At 46.2% G+C, this 17,334-nt stretch overlaps 1 protein-coding gene across 9 annotated transcripts in view; it reads left to right on the forward strand.

The window, feature by feature from the left end:
• Nucleotides 1-17,334, forward strand: part of Caln1 (calneuron 1) — a 530,573-nt gene that overhangs the window by 492,626 nt on the left and 20,613 nt on the right. For all 9 annotated transcript variants that reach the window (XM_063234472.1, XM_063234470.1, XM_063234477.1 and 6 more), the window contains one exon: nucleotides 15,767-15,923. In XM_063234472.1, coding sequence (XP_063090542.1) covers nucleotides 15,767-15,923 — 157 coding nt within the window. The remainder of the gene's footprint in view (nucleotides 1-15,766; nucleotides 15,924-17,334) is intronic.

Below are 17,334 nucleotides of genomic sequence, written 5' to 3' on the forward strand. Positions count from 1 at the left end.
CCTTTGTCCTCCTTGGGACCCCATCAGCAACGCCTTGCATCTGAAGGCTCTGTCTGAAGCTATTCAGTAGAATTACTTATCAAGGGTCATGGTGGGTGGTGGGAAAGGGATCTCTCCAGAATGAGACAAGTAACACAGTGACAATCTCATCCTGTTTCTTTGCTGAATGCCAGATGGAAGCTGTCGAGAGAAGCTTGAAAGCGTAAATGACATTCTTTAAATGAGAAAAAAAAGCAGGTGTGTTTTAGCCACGAGGAGCTTAAAATTCACTGTTCTCAGACAGAATTATGCATTGAGTAACTCAGCCTCCGACCTGGAGCAGGATGGATACCAGGAGCCTAATTAAGGCAGTGAAATTGGCTATTGCCTATCAAAACTATGTCTTCTATTTGTACTACTTTCCATTTTTATTAAAGAAATTTAACATCTCTTATTTCACTTGACCCTTGCACAGTCTCCAGGAGGTGAATAAGGCAGGAATTCTTATTGTCATTATTATCTTACTACTACTATTATTATTCATTTTATTATCATAATTATCTGTTAAATGGATGGGGATCCAGAGTCCAAGCTATGGATGACTTGCCCTGAGGGCACCTGGCTAGTTAGTGGCAGAACCTGTCCCAGATGATAAGTCTATCAGCCCGCACACCCAGGACATCTCTACCAGCCGCCTGCTCCGGTACCCTCACCCAGTCTGCACGCATCTGCACAAGCAGGCAGATGGCACTGCCAATTCATCTTCCCCGGAACCGCTGTCGTTGCCAACTAAGTTGTCATGAAAGGACTCTGGGCGTGCAACCAGAACATCAGCTGGTTCTTGCCTCTGCGAAAGCTAACAGAATGGCTTTAGCTCACTTCATTTTTCACATGTGGGCCACAACACAGTGAAGCGCTGGGGAGCCAAAAGGTATGAAGGATGAGAAGCTTTGTATGTTAGAATAAAAAGAGTTCCCAGGCTGGGGGTTTAGCTCAGTGCCTGCTTGGTAAACATGAAGTCATGAGTTTGATCTCTGGTACCAAAAAAAAAAAAAAAAAAAAAGTTCCATTCATAAGCAATCCCAGGATCACTTTCTATCTCAATAGATGATAGATAATACACACTTTGCCGTGTTCGAACATTCAAGGACAGATGAGCTCTTTCCAGATACACGGAGCACTTGGCAACATAAATAAGTTGCCTTCACCAACACAAAACAAAATGTTATGGTTTCTGTCTAGTTGTCCTCCAAAAGCCTCATGCACAAGGTCCTAGGGCTTTTTCAGAGCTGGCTAAATCTAGAGTGTGTGATGCTGGGATTAAGGATATGTGATTAGGAAATCAGCCCACTGATTGGATTGGCATAGTTCTGGCTGGGATTACGGGTGTGAGTGCTACTTGCCCTAGGGCTGGTACCCTGCATACCGTGGAAGGCACAGAAAGGGTCCTCTCTCAGTCCCTTGTTGCTCTGCTGCCTTCTAAATGCCATCAGGCTTTCTCCACTGAGGCCTCTGCTTCACCGTGCTGTCGTGGGGCCAGCCAATTATGAACTAAAACCTCTGAAAACTGTGAGCTAAATAAACCTTTTCCCCTTTAACTTTGGGTGTCAGGTATTTTGTCTCAGCAACAAGAAAAGAAACAAAAACACAAAATAAACCTCTTTTTGTTCTATTGCTGCTGCAACAAATTATCAGAAGCTCGGTGACCCACAGCAACACAAATTCACTGTCCTGCAGTTCTGAAATCAGAGGATCCTAGTTAGTGTCACTGGGCTAAAATCTGGGTGCCCCTTCTGGAGGTGCTGAGGGGAAAACCCATCTCTTCTGCTGCCAGCCGGCTCCTGTGCCTCCTGCCCCTTTTGGGGAAGAGCCACAAGTCACATGGTGCCAGACCCAGTGAATAAGGTGGATAGAGACATGCCATAGTGTTTTTGTTTGAAAGAAATTGCCATAAATGCTTTCGGTCAATTTGGGACATTGAGGCACCTGTGATGGCATAACTAAAGACCCTCATGAAAGAGGACTCCAGAACTGCTTTGGAAAGTGGCAAGAGCAATGGGATTAGTGTGTTTGAAACTAGGGGGAGTATTTTGAGGGGGTTAGTAGCAATGTCCTTCACTGTAATAAATTTTTAAAATTCTTTAAACATTTGCTATAATTTTCTATTGCACCCATGTATCTGTAAGGACTCTTTCACCAGCTAAAGCCATGTTTTCAGGTTTACACAAGTAGGATGTGGCTCTCCTTGAGGTCATAAATTCAGCCTCTTGTGAAACTGACTTGTAGGAGGACAGAAGCAGCTGTAGCCTCTGGAGTTCTTGCAGGCTGCAAACACCAGTGAGACAGATTTCGCTGGTGTGAAGGGTTGAGATAGGAGTGAATTATTATTTTGGTCAGAGCCGCCCTTCACAGTGGCAGCTGACATTGGGGGCAGAGAGCTGCTAATGGGCCTCGCCTTTGACCTGCACTTCAATCCCACACCTATAATTTACGCACACGAAGGCACTTCAGCGCAGCCATTATCTCTCTTTTAAAAGGAGAAAACATTTTCTGATCCCACAGTGCCACATATTTATTAGGGAAGAGGGTGCCCTCTGCCCCCGCCGGCCCCAGCCAACTCCTTCCCTCCTTCCTCCTTCCACACTGCACCAACTGCTGCTCCATCTTTCATGTTTCTTTGTGTGTTTTTTCATCTCATCTCTGATGTACCTTCAGGGCCTAGCATGGAGCAGGTACTCGATATATGCCGCGGCCCCACAGATTCTTAGGATACCCCTCTCGGATACCAAAATCTTCCACTAAGTCCCTTGTATAAAATGTTGTCGTACTTGGATATAAGTTGTGCACACCTTCCCATGTGTCTTAAGTCATCTCTAGATCACTTACAGTGCCTCCCACATCATAAATGCTACGGGAAGAGATCCTGATCTACTCTCTGGGAATAACAAGGGACAGCTGTGGTCAAGTTGACCCTGGACTCTCTCCGTACTATGTGTCACATCATGGTCACGTTTCTTCCAGTGAAAGGACCCTGTCTTCCCCTGAAGGCTCATCGCTGGGCATGGCCTGCACCTAGGGCTGTGCTTCAGAAGAAATCTGAATCTCCAGGCACCACGGAGACCCTGCAGGAAACAGGAACAAACGTAGGGATGGCAAATTCACCCTGGCTTCCTTGGGGACCAGGTGGGCAATGAGGCCTCGCCAGTGTCCTCTCCAGTGGGCCCAGTGTTGATCTGCTGATTGCCTTTGAACAGTGTGGAAGACTGCTGGCCAGGAGGGGCTGGGTCTGGGCCCCTTGAGGAGAGGACAGTGGTGGGGGTGGGGCCCCCGCCAGAGTGTTGACAGACCAGCTGGACACACCTCTCTGCTTCTCACCCCAGGAATCTTTCAGTATCAGAGATCCTGAGTCTCACGTATGCTCCCCAGGTCCAGCAGTGAGTGGAAAATTTCCTGCAGCCTGCGGCAGTAAATAGGTGCTCAATCTTAGTTTCAATGTAATTGCGGGTTTTCATATCTTGCTCCAGCTGCTGCTGCACTCCAGGAGGAGTCTGCAGGGGGCCAGGTCGCCTGTGCTAATGTCCTGACCTGATTCCTTACAGGGCTTGAGCATATCACGTCCCACCTCCCCCAGCCTGTGTCTCCCCATGCCAGGTGGCGCAAAGGCACCCAGAAGTCCACAGGACTCACGCGTGGCCTAGTAACTGCTTTTGTTTGTTTTCTGCTTTGACTTTTTACATTTACCAGACTTCCGTTCCTTTCGGCCCACCAACTGTAATGGCCCAGGGTCCTTTCCACAGGTCCCAGGAGTATCTGTCTCCATGTGCTCAGCATTTCAGTCTCACTGTTAAGTCTCCATGCAGGGACCATCTTGAGGCCAGAAAGTCTCCTGTAGCTCTCTGGGTGCAATGAGGCTTCCTGACTTCTTTAGGGACCGGGCTGTTTAGTAGGTAGAAGAGGCTGCACTCCCTTCTCACGGATGGGACCACGGACACGACACGGGAAGATTCTGGAAGGAAATCATGCAAACGAATGACCTTGCTTGGTCCTGTCATATTGGCACTCAGGGATCACTTAGAGACTGGCTGTATTTTTACAAACTGTATTTTATAAACTGAAATCGCTGGACCATGCAGGTTAGACTCTGGCTCCTGTCTGGACAACAGGGGGTGTATGGTGGTGAACTACAACCAGCAGAAGCTCCCAGGTTCTGAAGTTCTGATCTCTGCTCTCTCTTCCCATAGTGCAGTGTGTTATGTAGATGGGCAGCGAAAAGAATAGGATAGAGGCATGACAGATTCCAGCACTCCTCCTTCCAGAGGAAGGGAAAGAACTGTACCATCAAATTAATTCCACACCTTCTGTGAAAGTTGAGATGAGTTTGCATTTGCCTAAAATCTGGTCTGGGAAGATGTTGCTCCCCCTCCCCCCAGCTGTGCAGGCTTCTGTAGGAGTCAGTGACAAAGAACTGGGGCAGAGGCCACACATGGCTGCGGGCAGCTCTGTCCTTTCAGTGGCCTGACTTATCAAGAATTCAGCACTTCACTGGGGACTCAGCCCTCCTGAGGGTCCCTGCACAGTGGGGGCCGGGGGTCCAATCACTGCTCCGCCCTTTGAAAGGGCAGAGAATCTGAACACCTGCAGCCAATCTCCTCCAGAGGGCGCTCTTCTAGGCCTTCTACTGGATTCCGGAAGGACTGGGGAGGGAAGGCAGGTTGTGTCCTGGAACAAAAGGTTCATTGCTGAGTAGCAAACATCAGGCAAACCAGGGAGCTGACACTGTCCCTGGAAAAGTTCCCCATGAACTGGAGGAACGAGGTGGCACGAGAGGCACTAACTTGTAATTGAGACCACTTGCTCCTCCTCTGGAGGCTGAGGAGGACAGAGGACCCCAAAAGGCAGGGAAAATCTTTCCACTCCTTCCCAGGAAAGCAGATAGGAGCCTGAGGGAAGGGTCTGCTGTCCAGAGCCACAGCGCTGCCGTCCTGATGTCACAGCAGCCCCTCTGCTTCTGTTCGTGCTTGGAGACAGTTCCTACAGATCAGACTGGGAATGTCTCATCCCCAGGGGAACATGAGCTGGAAGACTCTTCTGTGTAGATTACTACACTGTGTAGCTTTGCAGCAATTTTATTTTTTATTTAAAAAGAAAAAAATTTTTCATACTGGGGACTGAACCCAGGGCCTTCTCACTGGGTGACATTTTAAAATTTGTTTTGTTTTGGGACAGGGTCTCCCTAAGCCATTAAGCTGCTTGGGTTGGGTTCAAACTTGTGAACCTTCTACCTCAGCCTCCTAGGGTGCTGGGATGAAAGGACGCACAGAAAAAGTTTCTCAACTGACACACAAAAAGAGCACCTACTTCCGGAGCACAACCCGAGGTTCCAACTCGTGTGTACACTGCATGAAGATGGAGCGACTTGAGTATCCCTCACCTCTCCTGCTTCTGTGTGGCTAGAGCATTCCAGAAGCTCTCTTCAGTACTGTACTTTGAAATACACAGTACTGTTAACTGTAATCAGCCCTCCATGCTGCGTAACACCACAGCTTATTCCAGTTCTTCGTACTTATCAATTTGACTGGATGAAGAGATGCCTGGCAAGGGTCCTGGATCATGAGGACGCTGCACTCATCGGTGGATTAATCCACTGCTGTCCTTAATGGGAGGTGTGACTAGGAGGTGGAGTCCACTTGGAGGCGGGGGACCCTGGAGGTGTGACTTTGGAGGGTGTTTCCCCACCTGTCACTCTTCCCCTGTGTTCACCGTGAAGTTAGCAGCTTGGCTTCACCACGCTGTGCTCTTCCATCACGATGTTCCTAGCGTGAGGTCTTAGTCATTTTCCTTGTTGCTCAGACACAATACCTGGCATCCATGAATTTAAGGAGGAATTGTTTATTTTAGCTCATAGTTATAGGGCGTGGTCAGCTGGTTCTACAGACAAGACAGAGGAGGAAGACAACTGCTCATATCATGATAGCCAGGAAACAGAGAGAAAGGAAGAGCTGGAGTGAGAGATTGCAGTATATTTTTTTAGGTCACAGTTCTAGCGACCAAACTCTTCCTACCAGGGGCGACCTCCCAACAGCACACTCAGGCAGGGAATCTTCTGACAAGCATTAGTGCCCTGTGATCCAATCACTTTCCAAAAGGCCCACTTCACAGCTCGCTCATGACAGCTTTCTGGTTGCTTCTCTCTCTAAACCACAATCCTTGGAACCAGCTCACCATGAACTGAACCCTCGGAAACCCTTTTAAAACTCTCTTCCTTTAAGTGTGAATGATGGATGTTTTGCAACAGCAAAATTGACCAATACATTAGCCAACTTCTCCCTATCTTTCCCAGAACCCCCTGGAGACTTTTAAATACCAATTGCTCCAGAGTCTCTGCATCTGTAGACCTTGGGCATGGCTAGAGAAACTGCATTTCTAACCAGCTTCCAGGTGCTGCTGCTCCAGGGAGCACACTCTGAGAAGCACTATGCTGGGTGAATCAAGGATGAACAGCATCTCCCTTCCATGCTTCCTGAATACAGAGTATTTTCAGCCAACAGCTCATTCCCCAAGGATTGTAGACAGCAACTGCCTTGAGCTCAGGCACTTGGGAAGCTTCTGATCCCCAGGCACAAATTACCCACAGCTGGTTAGACAATTGAGGTTCCAAGAACGGTCTACTCACTCTCCCTTTTGGCCAGCTTGGCACTTGGATTGCAATTTCTTGCTCACATGTAAGTACAATGAACCAACAACTTTAGCACTGGATTAATTAAAACTTGGAATAGCCCAAGGATGGGAGGCACAAAGGGGGAACGTGCTCCAAGAATTGAATTGGCTGAAAATTAGAGCAGATGCCTATGTGACATTTTTAAATACTTTAATCTATAAAGATGCTATGAGAGATTTTTAATCTATTCAAAAAGGAAAAACAGCAACCATCACAGTCCAGGCATGGGATTGAAATGACAAATATTGTCAGGATCAGACAGAATGGAGCCACCAAGTCACCATTTCCACTGGGATAGGGGAGGAACAGGACTCCCCATGCAGGAAAGAACAGTAGCATGATTTAGATGGAGAACATCCCCCAAAGGCCTCATTCTCTCAGAAGGTGACTGAGCCATGGAGGTGCTACAGCTGACCTATTGTTAGGAGGCAGAGTCTGGTGGGAACAGGTGGTCACTGGGGGTGTCTCCTCCCCTTTCCTCCCTCCTCCCTCTGCTTCCTGGCCTCCATGACATGAGCAGCTCTCCTTCACCAGAGCCTTCCACCACCCCCTTTCTTCCCTAGAGCCAGAAGACATGGACTAAATCCTCTAAACACTGTGACTCAGAATAACCCTCTCCTCCTCTAGGTTGTAGGTGTTGGATATTTTGTCCCAATGATGACTAAGACAAACTGTGACACCACATACTAAACAGAGGTAGAAGCTATTAGAGAAGAGATGGAAAGTCTAGAAACAAAAAAGAGACGTCTAATTAGGAGTAATCTGTGTTCCAGAGGAAAGAACCACTTAGGACAAGACAGTCTTTACTGTCTGGTAATCAAAAGAGGCTCTAAGAAGCTTTCCGGACGCAGAAAATGAGCCAGCGATGACAATGTAAGCCCCCGCTGAACTCCAGCCACGATGGATCAAAAGTGTGTCCGTGACAGGACACGGGAAAGAGCAGTTTTAATCTCGAGGATAATGAAGTATTCCTGCTGGTTTGGAAGAAGAAAGGACTGACCCTCAAGAAGGCTGTCTTGGTGCACACCTGTAACCCCAGGACACAAAGGTTAAGGCAGGAGGACCGAGAGTTCAAGCCCAGCTTGGGCGACTTAATGACTTAGCAAGAGCCTGTCTCCAAATTTAAAAAACAATTTAAAAATAAGGGGCTGGGCGTGGAGCTCTGTGGGAGTCAATTCCCGGGTTAGGAAGAAAGGAAGGGAAGAAAGAAGGGAAAGAGGGAGGAAAGGACCTTCAAAGAAAAAAACCTGTGCTCCCGGTCAGCCCCCTGGCCCCTTGGCACAGGAATGAGGGGACACTGTGCCATGACAGAATTTTACAGCAAACTAAGCTGTCTGTCGTGGGGGAAGTGGAAAATGCATTATTAACATGGTAAGAACTCAGAAAATGCAATTTCACAAGCGCTTCATCATCAACTATTTTTAAAAGTTCTCTAGCAGATAACTGATGACAATTAGGCGTACTGAGTTGGGGCAGTTACAGAAAAATGGAGTGAGAGTTGCAGTCAATTAAATATAACGAGGGAGCAGCAGCCGTTACACATTCTGTGCCAAAGTTAAATGAAGAAGCTGAATACTATTCTAGAAAACGAGACAAAGACTCGACTATGTGTCATCATAATTCTCCAGTTCTTCCCAGCAGAAGACTGAAATGTGTTGGGTGAGAAGTAGGAAACTAGTAGATATAAAACTTTTCTTATCACATACAAGGAAAGATGAGAAGATGCAATTTAGTTTTCTGAATTCTGCAGTTTAAGAAGTAGTTGATGAGGTAATGCATTTGATAAACGGAAAGTTGTTCCCCAGAAATCCATAGATTATACAAAAGGCAAAGGAAAATGATGACCAGAAAGATCCAAAAGTAGAAAATAAAAGGACAAAGTACAACCAAACATGTTTATAATAGTATTCAAAGAAAGTGGAATCAATGTCCACCATGGCACAGCAAAGACTCTTGAATTCGATTTTTTAAGAACTTCAACTGTATTCTCCTTGAAAGAGACATACCCTTGAAATATAACAGAGAAAGTTCAAAAATGAAAAAGAGACAAACATTTAAGAAAGAAATCACACAGAAAGAAAACAAGCCTAGCACTACTGATGCAAAACAGATTTTTAAAAAGCATCAATATTTGAGTGGCTGTGTGTATCCACAAAGGCCTTTCCCTAAAAGCGGCCACCCATGCATTCATCTTGGTGTCCTCCAAACGCTTTCCTGGGGTTTTCTCTGCTCTGCAGACTCTTCCCCAGGTGACGCATCCTGCTGATGAATTTTATTGCCATCTGTAGGTAAATGACACATTAACCCCATCTCTAGAACTCTGCGGCATCTTAGGCCGTTCTGGCTGGTTGTCAAACCTCCGGGGAGCACTGCCACAGTTTAACTTGTCACCTTTCTTTTTAAACCTGTTATTTCTCTGTTTCTTTCAAGTGTCACCCAGAGTGGCCCGTTCTCCTTCCCACGCCACCCACAATGAACCATCAACCTCTCCTGCATGACTCTTCAAGTTTCCTGTCACTTTCTATGATCTTTTCTCAGCTGCCAATCTGTCCATCTTGTCCCTTGTACCAGCAAACAGTAATTTTTCTCAAACTCAAACTTGATCAAGTAATGTCTCTGCTGAAAATCTTTCGGTGATATCTTACTTTTCTCCAAAAGATAAAACCAAGCTTCATTCCTCAAAAAATTAAACATAGGATTATCATATGATTCAGCAATTCCACTTCTAGTCATGTACCCAAGAGTAAAAAGTAATGCCAAGAACAGACATATTCAGAGTGATTTTAGACAGAAGCAACATGGTGTCTTCTGATGGATGAATGGATAAACATAATGTAATACACCCAAACAACGGAATGAATATTAGTCAGCCTTTAAAAAGGAAGGGATTCTGATACATTCACAACAAGAATGAACCTTGAAGACCTTATGCCAGCTGTAATAAGACAGTCACAAAAGGATAAGTCCTGTATGACTCTACCTATATGCTGTATCTAGAATAGTCAAATTTATGCAAATAGAAGAAAATGGTGGTTGCCGGGAAACCGCAGTGAGGGAGAGATGGGGACACAGTGCTTAATGGGTGTTTCAGTTTGAGAAGATGAAAAAACCCTATGGAGACGGAGAGTGGTGATGGTTATACAACATGAATTTCCTTCATGAGACAGAACTTAAAATGGACAAAACAGTAGGTTTTATTTTATAGATAGTATTTCACCACAGGGAAAAAGGAAAAACAAAAAAAGAAACCAAGCTCCTTCCCATGCCGCAGAGACTTTTGCTAGACCCGCTCTATTCCCCACCACCTTCCCGGTTCCAGCACACACTTGGAGACCTCAGTGTTTGTCCCTTGCGTTGGTCCACTTTTCGTGACTGTGGTGAACGCCTGAGACAGCCAGCTTGCAGAAGGAAAGGGCTGCTTCGGCTCACGGTTTTGCAGGTGCCAGTCATGCTTGGTTGATGCTGTGCTCTTAGGTCTTTGGGGAGAGCTCAGCACACTATGGTGGTGAGCAGGTTGTAGGTCAAAGTGCTACATGAGTGAAGGACAGGAGTAAGACACAAGTGAGGTGAAGAAGAAAAGGCCAGGCCCCCTGTCCCCTTAGAGGTCATGGCCTCCACAGTGAGCAGAGACTGCCCCCCACCACGCAGTACATCCCATCTCTCAGGGTCTGCCACATCCCAGTGGCACTACACACCTGGGACCAAGCCAAGGGACCAATGCATGGGCCCTTTGGGGGATGGTCTCGACACGGCCTCGGGTTGGATCACCAGCACTGCAGAATCAAATGGATTCAGATGATAGAGCCTTCAGTGCACTTGTAAGCTCACGTACTAGGCCTCGGTATGGCTGTTCCCCAGTTGACCTCCCCTTTCCAGTCTCTCCACCTCATCCTGCGCTTATTTCATCATCTCTGTGACCTGGCAAAGCCCACTTCCTTTTCTCCTGCTGTTCAGGTGCACCGAAGTTCTCTAGGAAGCCCTTGCCAAACTCTGCTTCCTCGAATATCACAAAACTATCCCGGACTTGCCTGGCTTGCACACGTGCCATGCTGAATGAAGTCACTCATTTGCTTGTCTTCTGTCAGCAGGAGCTACGGCTTGCTCATCATTACATCTCCATAGTTCACAGTTCTCCTCAAGAACTATTTCTTGCATAAGTGTCATGGTTTATGTCAGTGGCCCCCAAGCCTCATGCAGTTATGGACTCAACCAAACTTAGGGTATGTGATTGGTTCATTGTCTTGCACTCGGATTGATGGTGTGAGTGTTTCACCTGCCCAGGGGTGGAGCCAGGATGCAATGTAATGGTGGGAAGAAGTTGTCTCTCTCTCTTGCTGGTTTATGCCATGTTGTTTGCAGTGGCCATGAATGGATGCCCTGCCATGCCATGCTACCTTAGAGGCAACTGAGTAGGCACTGAAACCTCTAAGAACTGTAAGAAATAAACCTTTCCTTCTTTCATGTTGGGCATCAGGTATTTTGCCCCCATAATGAGAAAAAAGTAACTAGGACAATAAGCATATAAGTATTTTGCATTAAATATATTAATAGCTCAAAGGTGGAGGGGATCAAGAGATGGAACGGACAGGGAGGAGGAAGGATAAAGGGGGTGGAAAGGGAATGGAGACGTGTTTTGTTCATGCACCAGCTCCACACAAGGAGTTGCACGTGTGTAAACATGGGGTCCTGGGCAAGGGACGTAGCTCAGTGGCACCGCACTTGCCTGGCATGCACAAGGCCCCGAGCTCGATCCCCAGCACAAACAAGGACTACAAACAAGGACCAAGGAAAAACAAAGAATAGCTTCATTTAAAAACTATTATGAGAGCCTTTCTGGCAAGCACAAGGTTGTGAGTGCTAGCTCCAGTACAAAAAACAAAAAGCACGATTTTAATGGCAACTTATGGACTTTGTTTCTTTCACAGACTCTAAAACATTCTTCATGGTCAAGTAAGAAATTAAGGTTACAGAAACTAAAGAATACAAGTATAAAGTCACACAATATAACTGATAAAAGTAAATATATTTGTGTGACTTGATCTTACAGAGATCCCATTATAAAGGAAAGTTACTTAGGTTTTTAAAAACAGCCACATTTTCTATGACCCACTAAACACAGAAATAAAAAGAGACAAAAAATAGAACTAGAAAAGAGAAGCACAAATGCAATGATAAGAAATAGGATATAATTATAGGCTAACAATAATGAAAACACTGTGGCTGGTTTTCAAAACAAAATTCCAAAAATGACTCAAAAACTGTTTAAACACTAAATAGGCCAGTAATCACAGGAGAGAGCTTGCCTTATGTCCATGTTTTACAGTGATTTCTTTCAGAGTTTTAAGAGGCAGATATTCTGACATCAAGCAAGGCATACGGACTACTACTCAACTAATTTTGCTCAGATATTAGAATCCTAATAGGAAAACATGGCCCAAAGAGCCAACACTATAGGTTTCTGTAACCATACCTTTCCCTCTCTTCTCATAGCCCCTGGCCAGGCTTTCTGCCTAATTTTAGAGGTAAGCAAGCTCTTCACTGTCCTGAGAATTTTCTAAGAACTCCAGCTCTTCAACTGGTCTTCCAGAAAATGGAAATTCAGTTCCTCACTCCCCAGGTTTGGTGGTGGCTGGGGGATCAGTTTTCTCATTTCTGAATCATTGTCCCCTGTATTTTGTCAGCCTACAAGAGGCCAGCACCACAGTCCTCCCTTAGCTGTATTTACATCTGTGTACTGATATTTATTTGTACACCGGTGATTTGCCCATGGATTAATATGTGTCAAAACTCATTTGCACGGTGACTAAACCATAATGCAGAAAGCAAGCCTCCTTCATCCTCCTCAGCAGCCGCTCTTACTCATACTGATGGCTTTTTCAGGAACCCAGTTTAATTTCTTAGAAGAGGATGCATACTCAAAGCAAGGTAACAAAGAAATCAGGGAAAGAAAAGTATCTCAAATTTTCTTTCATCGTTTTCCAGAAAAACTTACATTGATTTGTGTTCATCCTTGGCTAAGTTATACTAAAGAAAGACCAAACTCTTAGTGGCTAACAACAGGAGTTTATTTCTCATTCAGATCTCTGAAGACTGGCTGAGAGTCTCTGCTGTGTTTAGTCCTCCTGCACTTGGGAGGAGGTGGCTCCTATGTAGGATAAGTGTTTTGTGGTAAAAGAAAAAGAAATGGCAGAACACGTGCACGGTAATAAAAGACACGTTGCCACGCATGCCCCTCCGAATCCTTCCCCTCACTTTGAGCACACTTAGCTAGTCTCCCTGCCACTTCCCCAAGGGGACCTGCAAGTTCCCTGCTGTGAGTGCCTTAAGCTGCGTTCTCACAGCTACTTCAGCTTCCTGAACCCATTCAAAGGCTTCCCCTTTCATAATCATTTTGACTTGGAGAAGGCCAGAAGTCACAAGGTGCCAGATCTGGTGAACAAAGTTAATGAGGACACACAGCCAGGTGTTGAGGAGACTACCTTTCTGTTGGATGGCACTTGCCGTAGCATTCACCATATTTTTTATCCCACCTTACAAAGACACTCAGGAAAAGGGACTCCAGAGCTGCTTCAGAAAGTGGCAAGAATGATGGGTAAGTGTGTTAATGACAGTGTGTCTTACTGTTGTTCATTTTTCATTTAAATATTCATTGCATTTTTCCATCACCCTCTTTACACTCCTTTCATGGGGAAAGAAACAAAGCATTGGAAATTATACAACAGCTTACAGTCCACACTCTGGATCAGAAATATGAATTTCTCTCTGTACATTTCACTTAACAAAATACTCCAGTATGGGTACTGAGAAGAAATTTATTTTGCTCACTGTGTCAGAGACTGAAAGCCCAAGATCAGGTCACTTTACCTGCTCAGCCTCTGGTGAGGGCCCCCCTTGGCTGGGTCCCAACATGGCAGAGAAATGGAGAGGACACTGGTCACAGCAGAAGGGACCAAGCACATGGATTCCTTGCTTAACAGCAGCCTGCCTCCGTGAGAGCTAGCTCACCACGCGCGAGACCAGCATCAATCCCTTCCAAGGGCGGTGCATGGGTGGCCCGATTACTTTGCACTAAGCCTTTACACTGTGCCACAGTCCTAGCTTTTTTTTTTTAAATTTTGAGAAAGGATCTTATTAAGTTGCCCTAGAATTTGGGACCCTCCTGCCTCAGCTTCCCACACTGCTGGGATTATAGACATGAACCATCATGCTGGGCTCACTGCAATATTTGAATACTAAAGCTGTAGTATCTTTCCATCCAGAGCTGTTGGCTCCCAGTCAACACAGCTCTCTCAAGAACTGAGTTATATTTTTATCTGATTCCAGTCAGTTTGTGCCAATTACCACATCCACGGTTATTTTGAATCCTAAATCCTTCTGAATGTATGGATGGCTGATGCAGACATTTAGACAAGGGATATTTTGTTTTAATAAGCAAGTATAGTCACTTAAAGCATTTGTTAACTTTATCTCTTACTAGTTAGAATATGGGAAACACTTGGCTTCTCTCAACCCCACCAGACCAGGAATCCCTGGACTACTTCGTTCCTGGCTTGCCAATCAACCAGCTCTTTCCTGAGTGCATCTCTTTCTTCTAGTACCCCCTCAGATGCCCCAAGATGCAACTGATTACAGATGCGAGTAATTACAAGCAAAGCATGCTGTTTCCCAAACCTGTTACTCCAAGTTATCCTCCAAGTTATCACGGGCAGCAGTTTTACCACAAGCTCCTCAGGTTTCCAGCCTCAGTAACACTGTGCTGTTGTTTCTCACTGCCTGGCCCAGGAACTGAGCATCTAGAATTTTCGTTATGGTACCCTCTCGCTTTTACATACTGATTTCTGTCTTGTTGACTCAGACCAAGGACTAAGGTATGCTGCAGTAGCAAACAGGCCCCAACCCTCTATAGCTAATAACAATAACTTCTTACTCATAAGCCTCGTCTTTTATGGGATAGCACTTTATCCCCATTCTGCCCCAGGCTCTGTCTGGGGCATGTTATTCTCCCAGCGGAGGGAAAAGAACAAATGACAGAACTACATGGTGGCTCTTACAGCTTTTAACTGGATATGGTTTATGTGATTTCCTCTTATATATCACCAGCTGATATGTGACATATCCAGACCTGATATAAATGGAGTAGGAAAGCATAATCCTATCCCCAAGAGAGACTGGATAATATAGAGAGCTTCACACCTCCCTTTCAGTGGCTATTGTTCAGAAACTCAGCCTTGAACTTGGGTGTTATCTGATAAGGGTAAAAGAACAAGACACTACTTTGACACTGTATCAGTCCACTTTCCATTGTTGTAACACAATACCTGAGGCTGGATATCTTGTCACAAGACATTGGTGTAGCTCATGACTCTGGAGTAGAAGAGCCTGGAGCCGGCTTCTGCCATATTTTGCTGAAAACATTGTGGCAGATATCGTAACAGTGTCCAAGCACTTGCAGAAGACATGACATGAGAAGACAGCAGAGCAGGGGTCAGGCTCACTCTTCGCTATGAACTCCCACCTAGAGCACTAAGTGGAGTCCCCCTGGAGCTACCCTAATCCCTTCCAAGTGCAGGGCCCCCAGTGAGCTAACCACAGTCCCTTAGGCCTTACCTCCCAACATGCCTGAGCTAAGCACCAAGCCTGAACCCTCAGTGACCAAACCCCCAAACTACGTAGCACCACCATACTTCAGACAAGACAGAAAGACCTGGTTTCTTGGAAGCTGATACCATTTTGAGAAACATATGCATTGTCTGAAGTGTGACACAACTCTGAAGTCCACGAGATGTGGAGGGTTGACAGCAGATGGCTGGATGAGTAGAAAACGAGCAGGTGCCATTTTTGCTCCAAAAGTCTAAATTGAGGGGGCTATGTTCCACTCCCTGTATTCCCAATACATCCCTGCAAGTTCGAAAATATGCTCCGAGCTAAACAGGATGGAAAACTGCTCATCTGATATCCCGAGAAGCTGAGAGGAGTTTCCAGTGGGGTGCCCTAAGGCTCGCTGGTCATGTCCGAGCTGAGTGCACGCTTCTGTGCCTGTGGTCATCTCCCTCTTCTGTCTCTCCACAGTTCGACATGCAGAGGATAACTCTGGAGGAGCTGAAGCACATTCTGTACCATGCCTTCCGGGATCACTTAACCATGAAGGACATCGAGAACATCATCATCAACGAGGAGGAGAGCCTCAACGAGACCTCGGGCAACTGCCAAACGGAGTTCGAAGGAGGTAGGCACCCCATGTCCTGGACGGGGACGGGCCTGGGCCTTCCATGGCTCAGGTGACAAATGTGTGCAGTGTCCTGTAGGGAAGCAGAGGTGCGCTAAAGCCAAACATCCGGGGCTGAGTTCATAGGTCTCTTCTACAAAGATTCAGTGGATTTCTTTTGTTCTGTTTTTCCCCCCATACTCTGCATTTTTGCAGAATTCCACTGACCCTGAGCTTCCCCTAGTGATGCTGGGGTCTGAGACTGGCTGCAAGCTTTACCTGCGTTCAGCAGGGGTGGAGCTGGCTGCACAGGGTAGCGGAAGGGGTCTGTGGCGGCTGACAGCAAAGCTGGACCAAGTCCACCAGCTAATTGTGTGACCTCAACCAAGGGGCAGGTCTTCTCCACGTCTCCTCATCACTAAGCATGAGGGATAATTACACCGACTCCACGGACTCTTCGGGAATGGGTAACCTCTGTGCTCTCTGAACACATTGACTGAAAGGGCCCAGGGATGAAGTCCTTTCATGAACTTAACCAAGAAGTTACAGGAGAGGATTCAGTGCCTACTGGGGTCAAAAAAGGGACCCATGAAAGGCCACTTTTCTTGGACATATAAAAGAAAACTAAGGAGGGAAAAGGCTATCTTATCTCCTAATCAATTGTGAGCTCCTGGGAAGCTAAATAATTTAATCCTGCTCCCCAACTTTGAAAGTCAGAGCCAGTTTAACAGCTTTAATGAACAGGGAGAAATGTTTTTTCATAATTATCTTAAAACATCAAGGGGCCATGGGCAGTTTTTATCCTGGTTCAAGGCTGAGACTTCTTAAAGAGGTAAAATGATTTTTTTAAACCTTTTTTTATGCAAGTACAGTGGATATCCCGTCCCATGGACAGCAGCTGGCACTGACTGGGTCACCTGGTCCAAGCTGCTGCATGAGACTCAGCCAAGCATCGTGACAGGGAGGCACCTAAGGACTGAGATCATGCTGCTCATTCAGACAAGGGCTCCCAAGGACCCACTTGGGCCAGACAGTAACTGCATCAATGCCACAGTGAAAGGCCACCAAAAGAAAAAAACAAGAGATGCCTTCTATTTCTAGGTTACCTTAAGTCACAGCTCAAATGGGGCAGTAGGGATGGGTGGTCAGTGAAGCAAAGAACTACGGCCTTTGAAATACTGTGACATCAAAGGAAATCCACATGTGTTCTAGAAGCTTCCTCCTCTCCCTTCTGGGGCACTGGGCTCTAGCACCCATGGTTGTGTTTGGACCTGAAGCCATGCATACTGTAAGGGTGGGGTCAGGCTGTCACAAAAGTGATACCATTTGTGGCAGGACACTCAGGAAGTACAGGAGGGAGGGGATGGAGAGGTGGGGCTCAGATGAAACCTTGGGAGAGCACCAGGCCTGGCCCCCCATTCCCGAGAGAACA

Source organism: Cavia porcellus, unplaced genomic scaffold, assembly GCF_034190915.1.
Source record: "Cavia porcellus strain 051 isolate PalLab524CR breed Dunkin Hartley unplaced genomic scaffold, mCavPor4.1 scaffold_23, whole genome shotgun sequence".
In the NCBI taxonomy this organism is placed as follows: domain Eukaryota; kingdom Metazoa; phylum Chordata; class Mammalia; order Rodentia; family Caviidae; genus Cavia; species Cavia porcellus.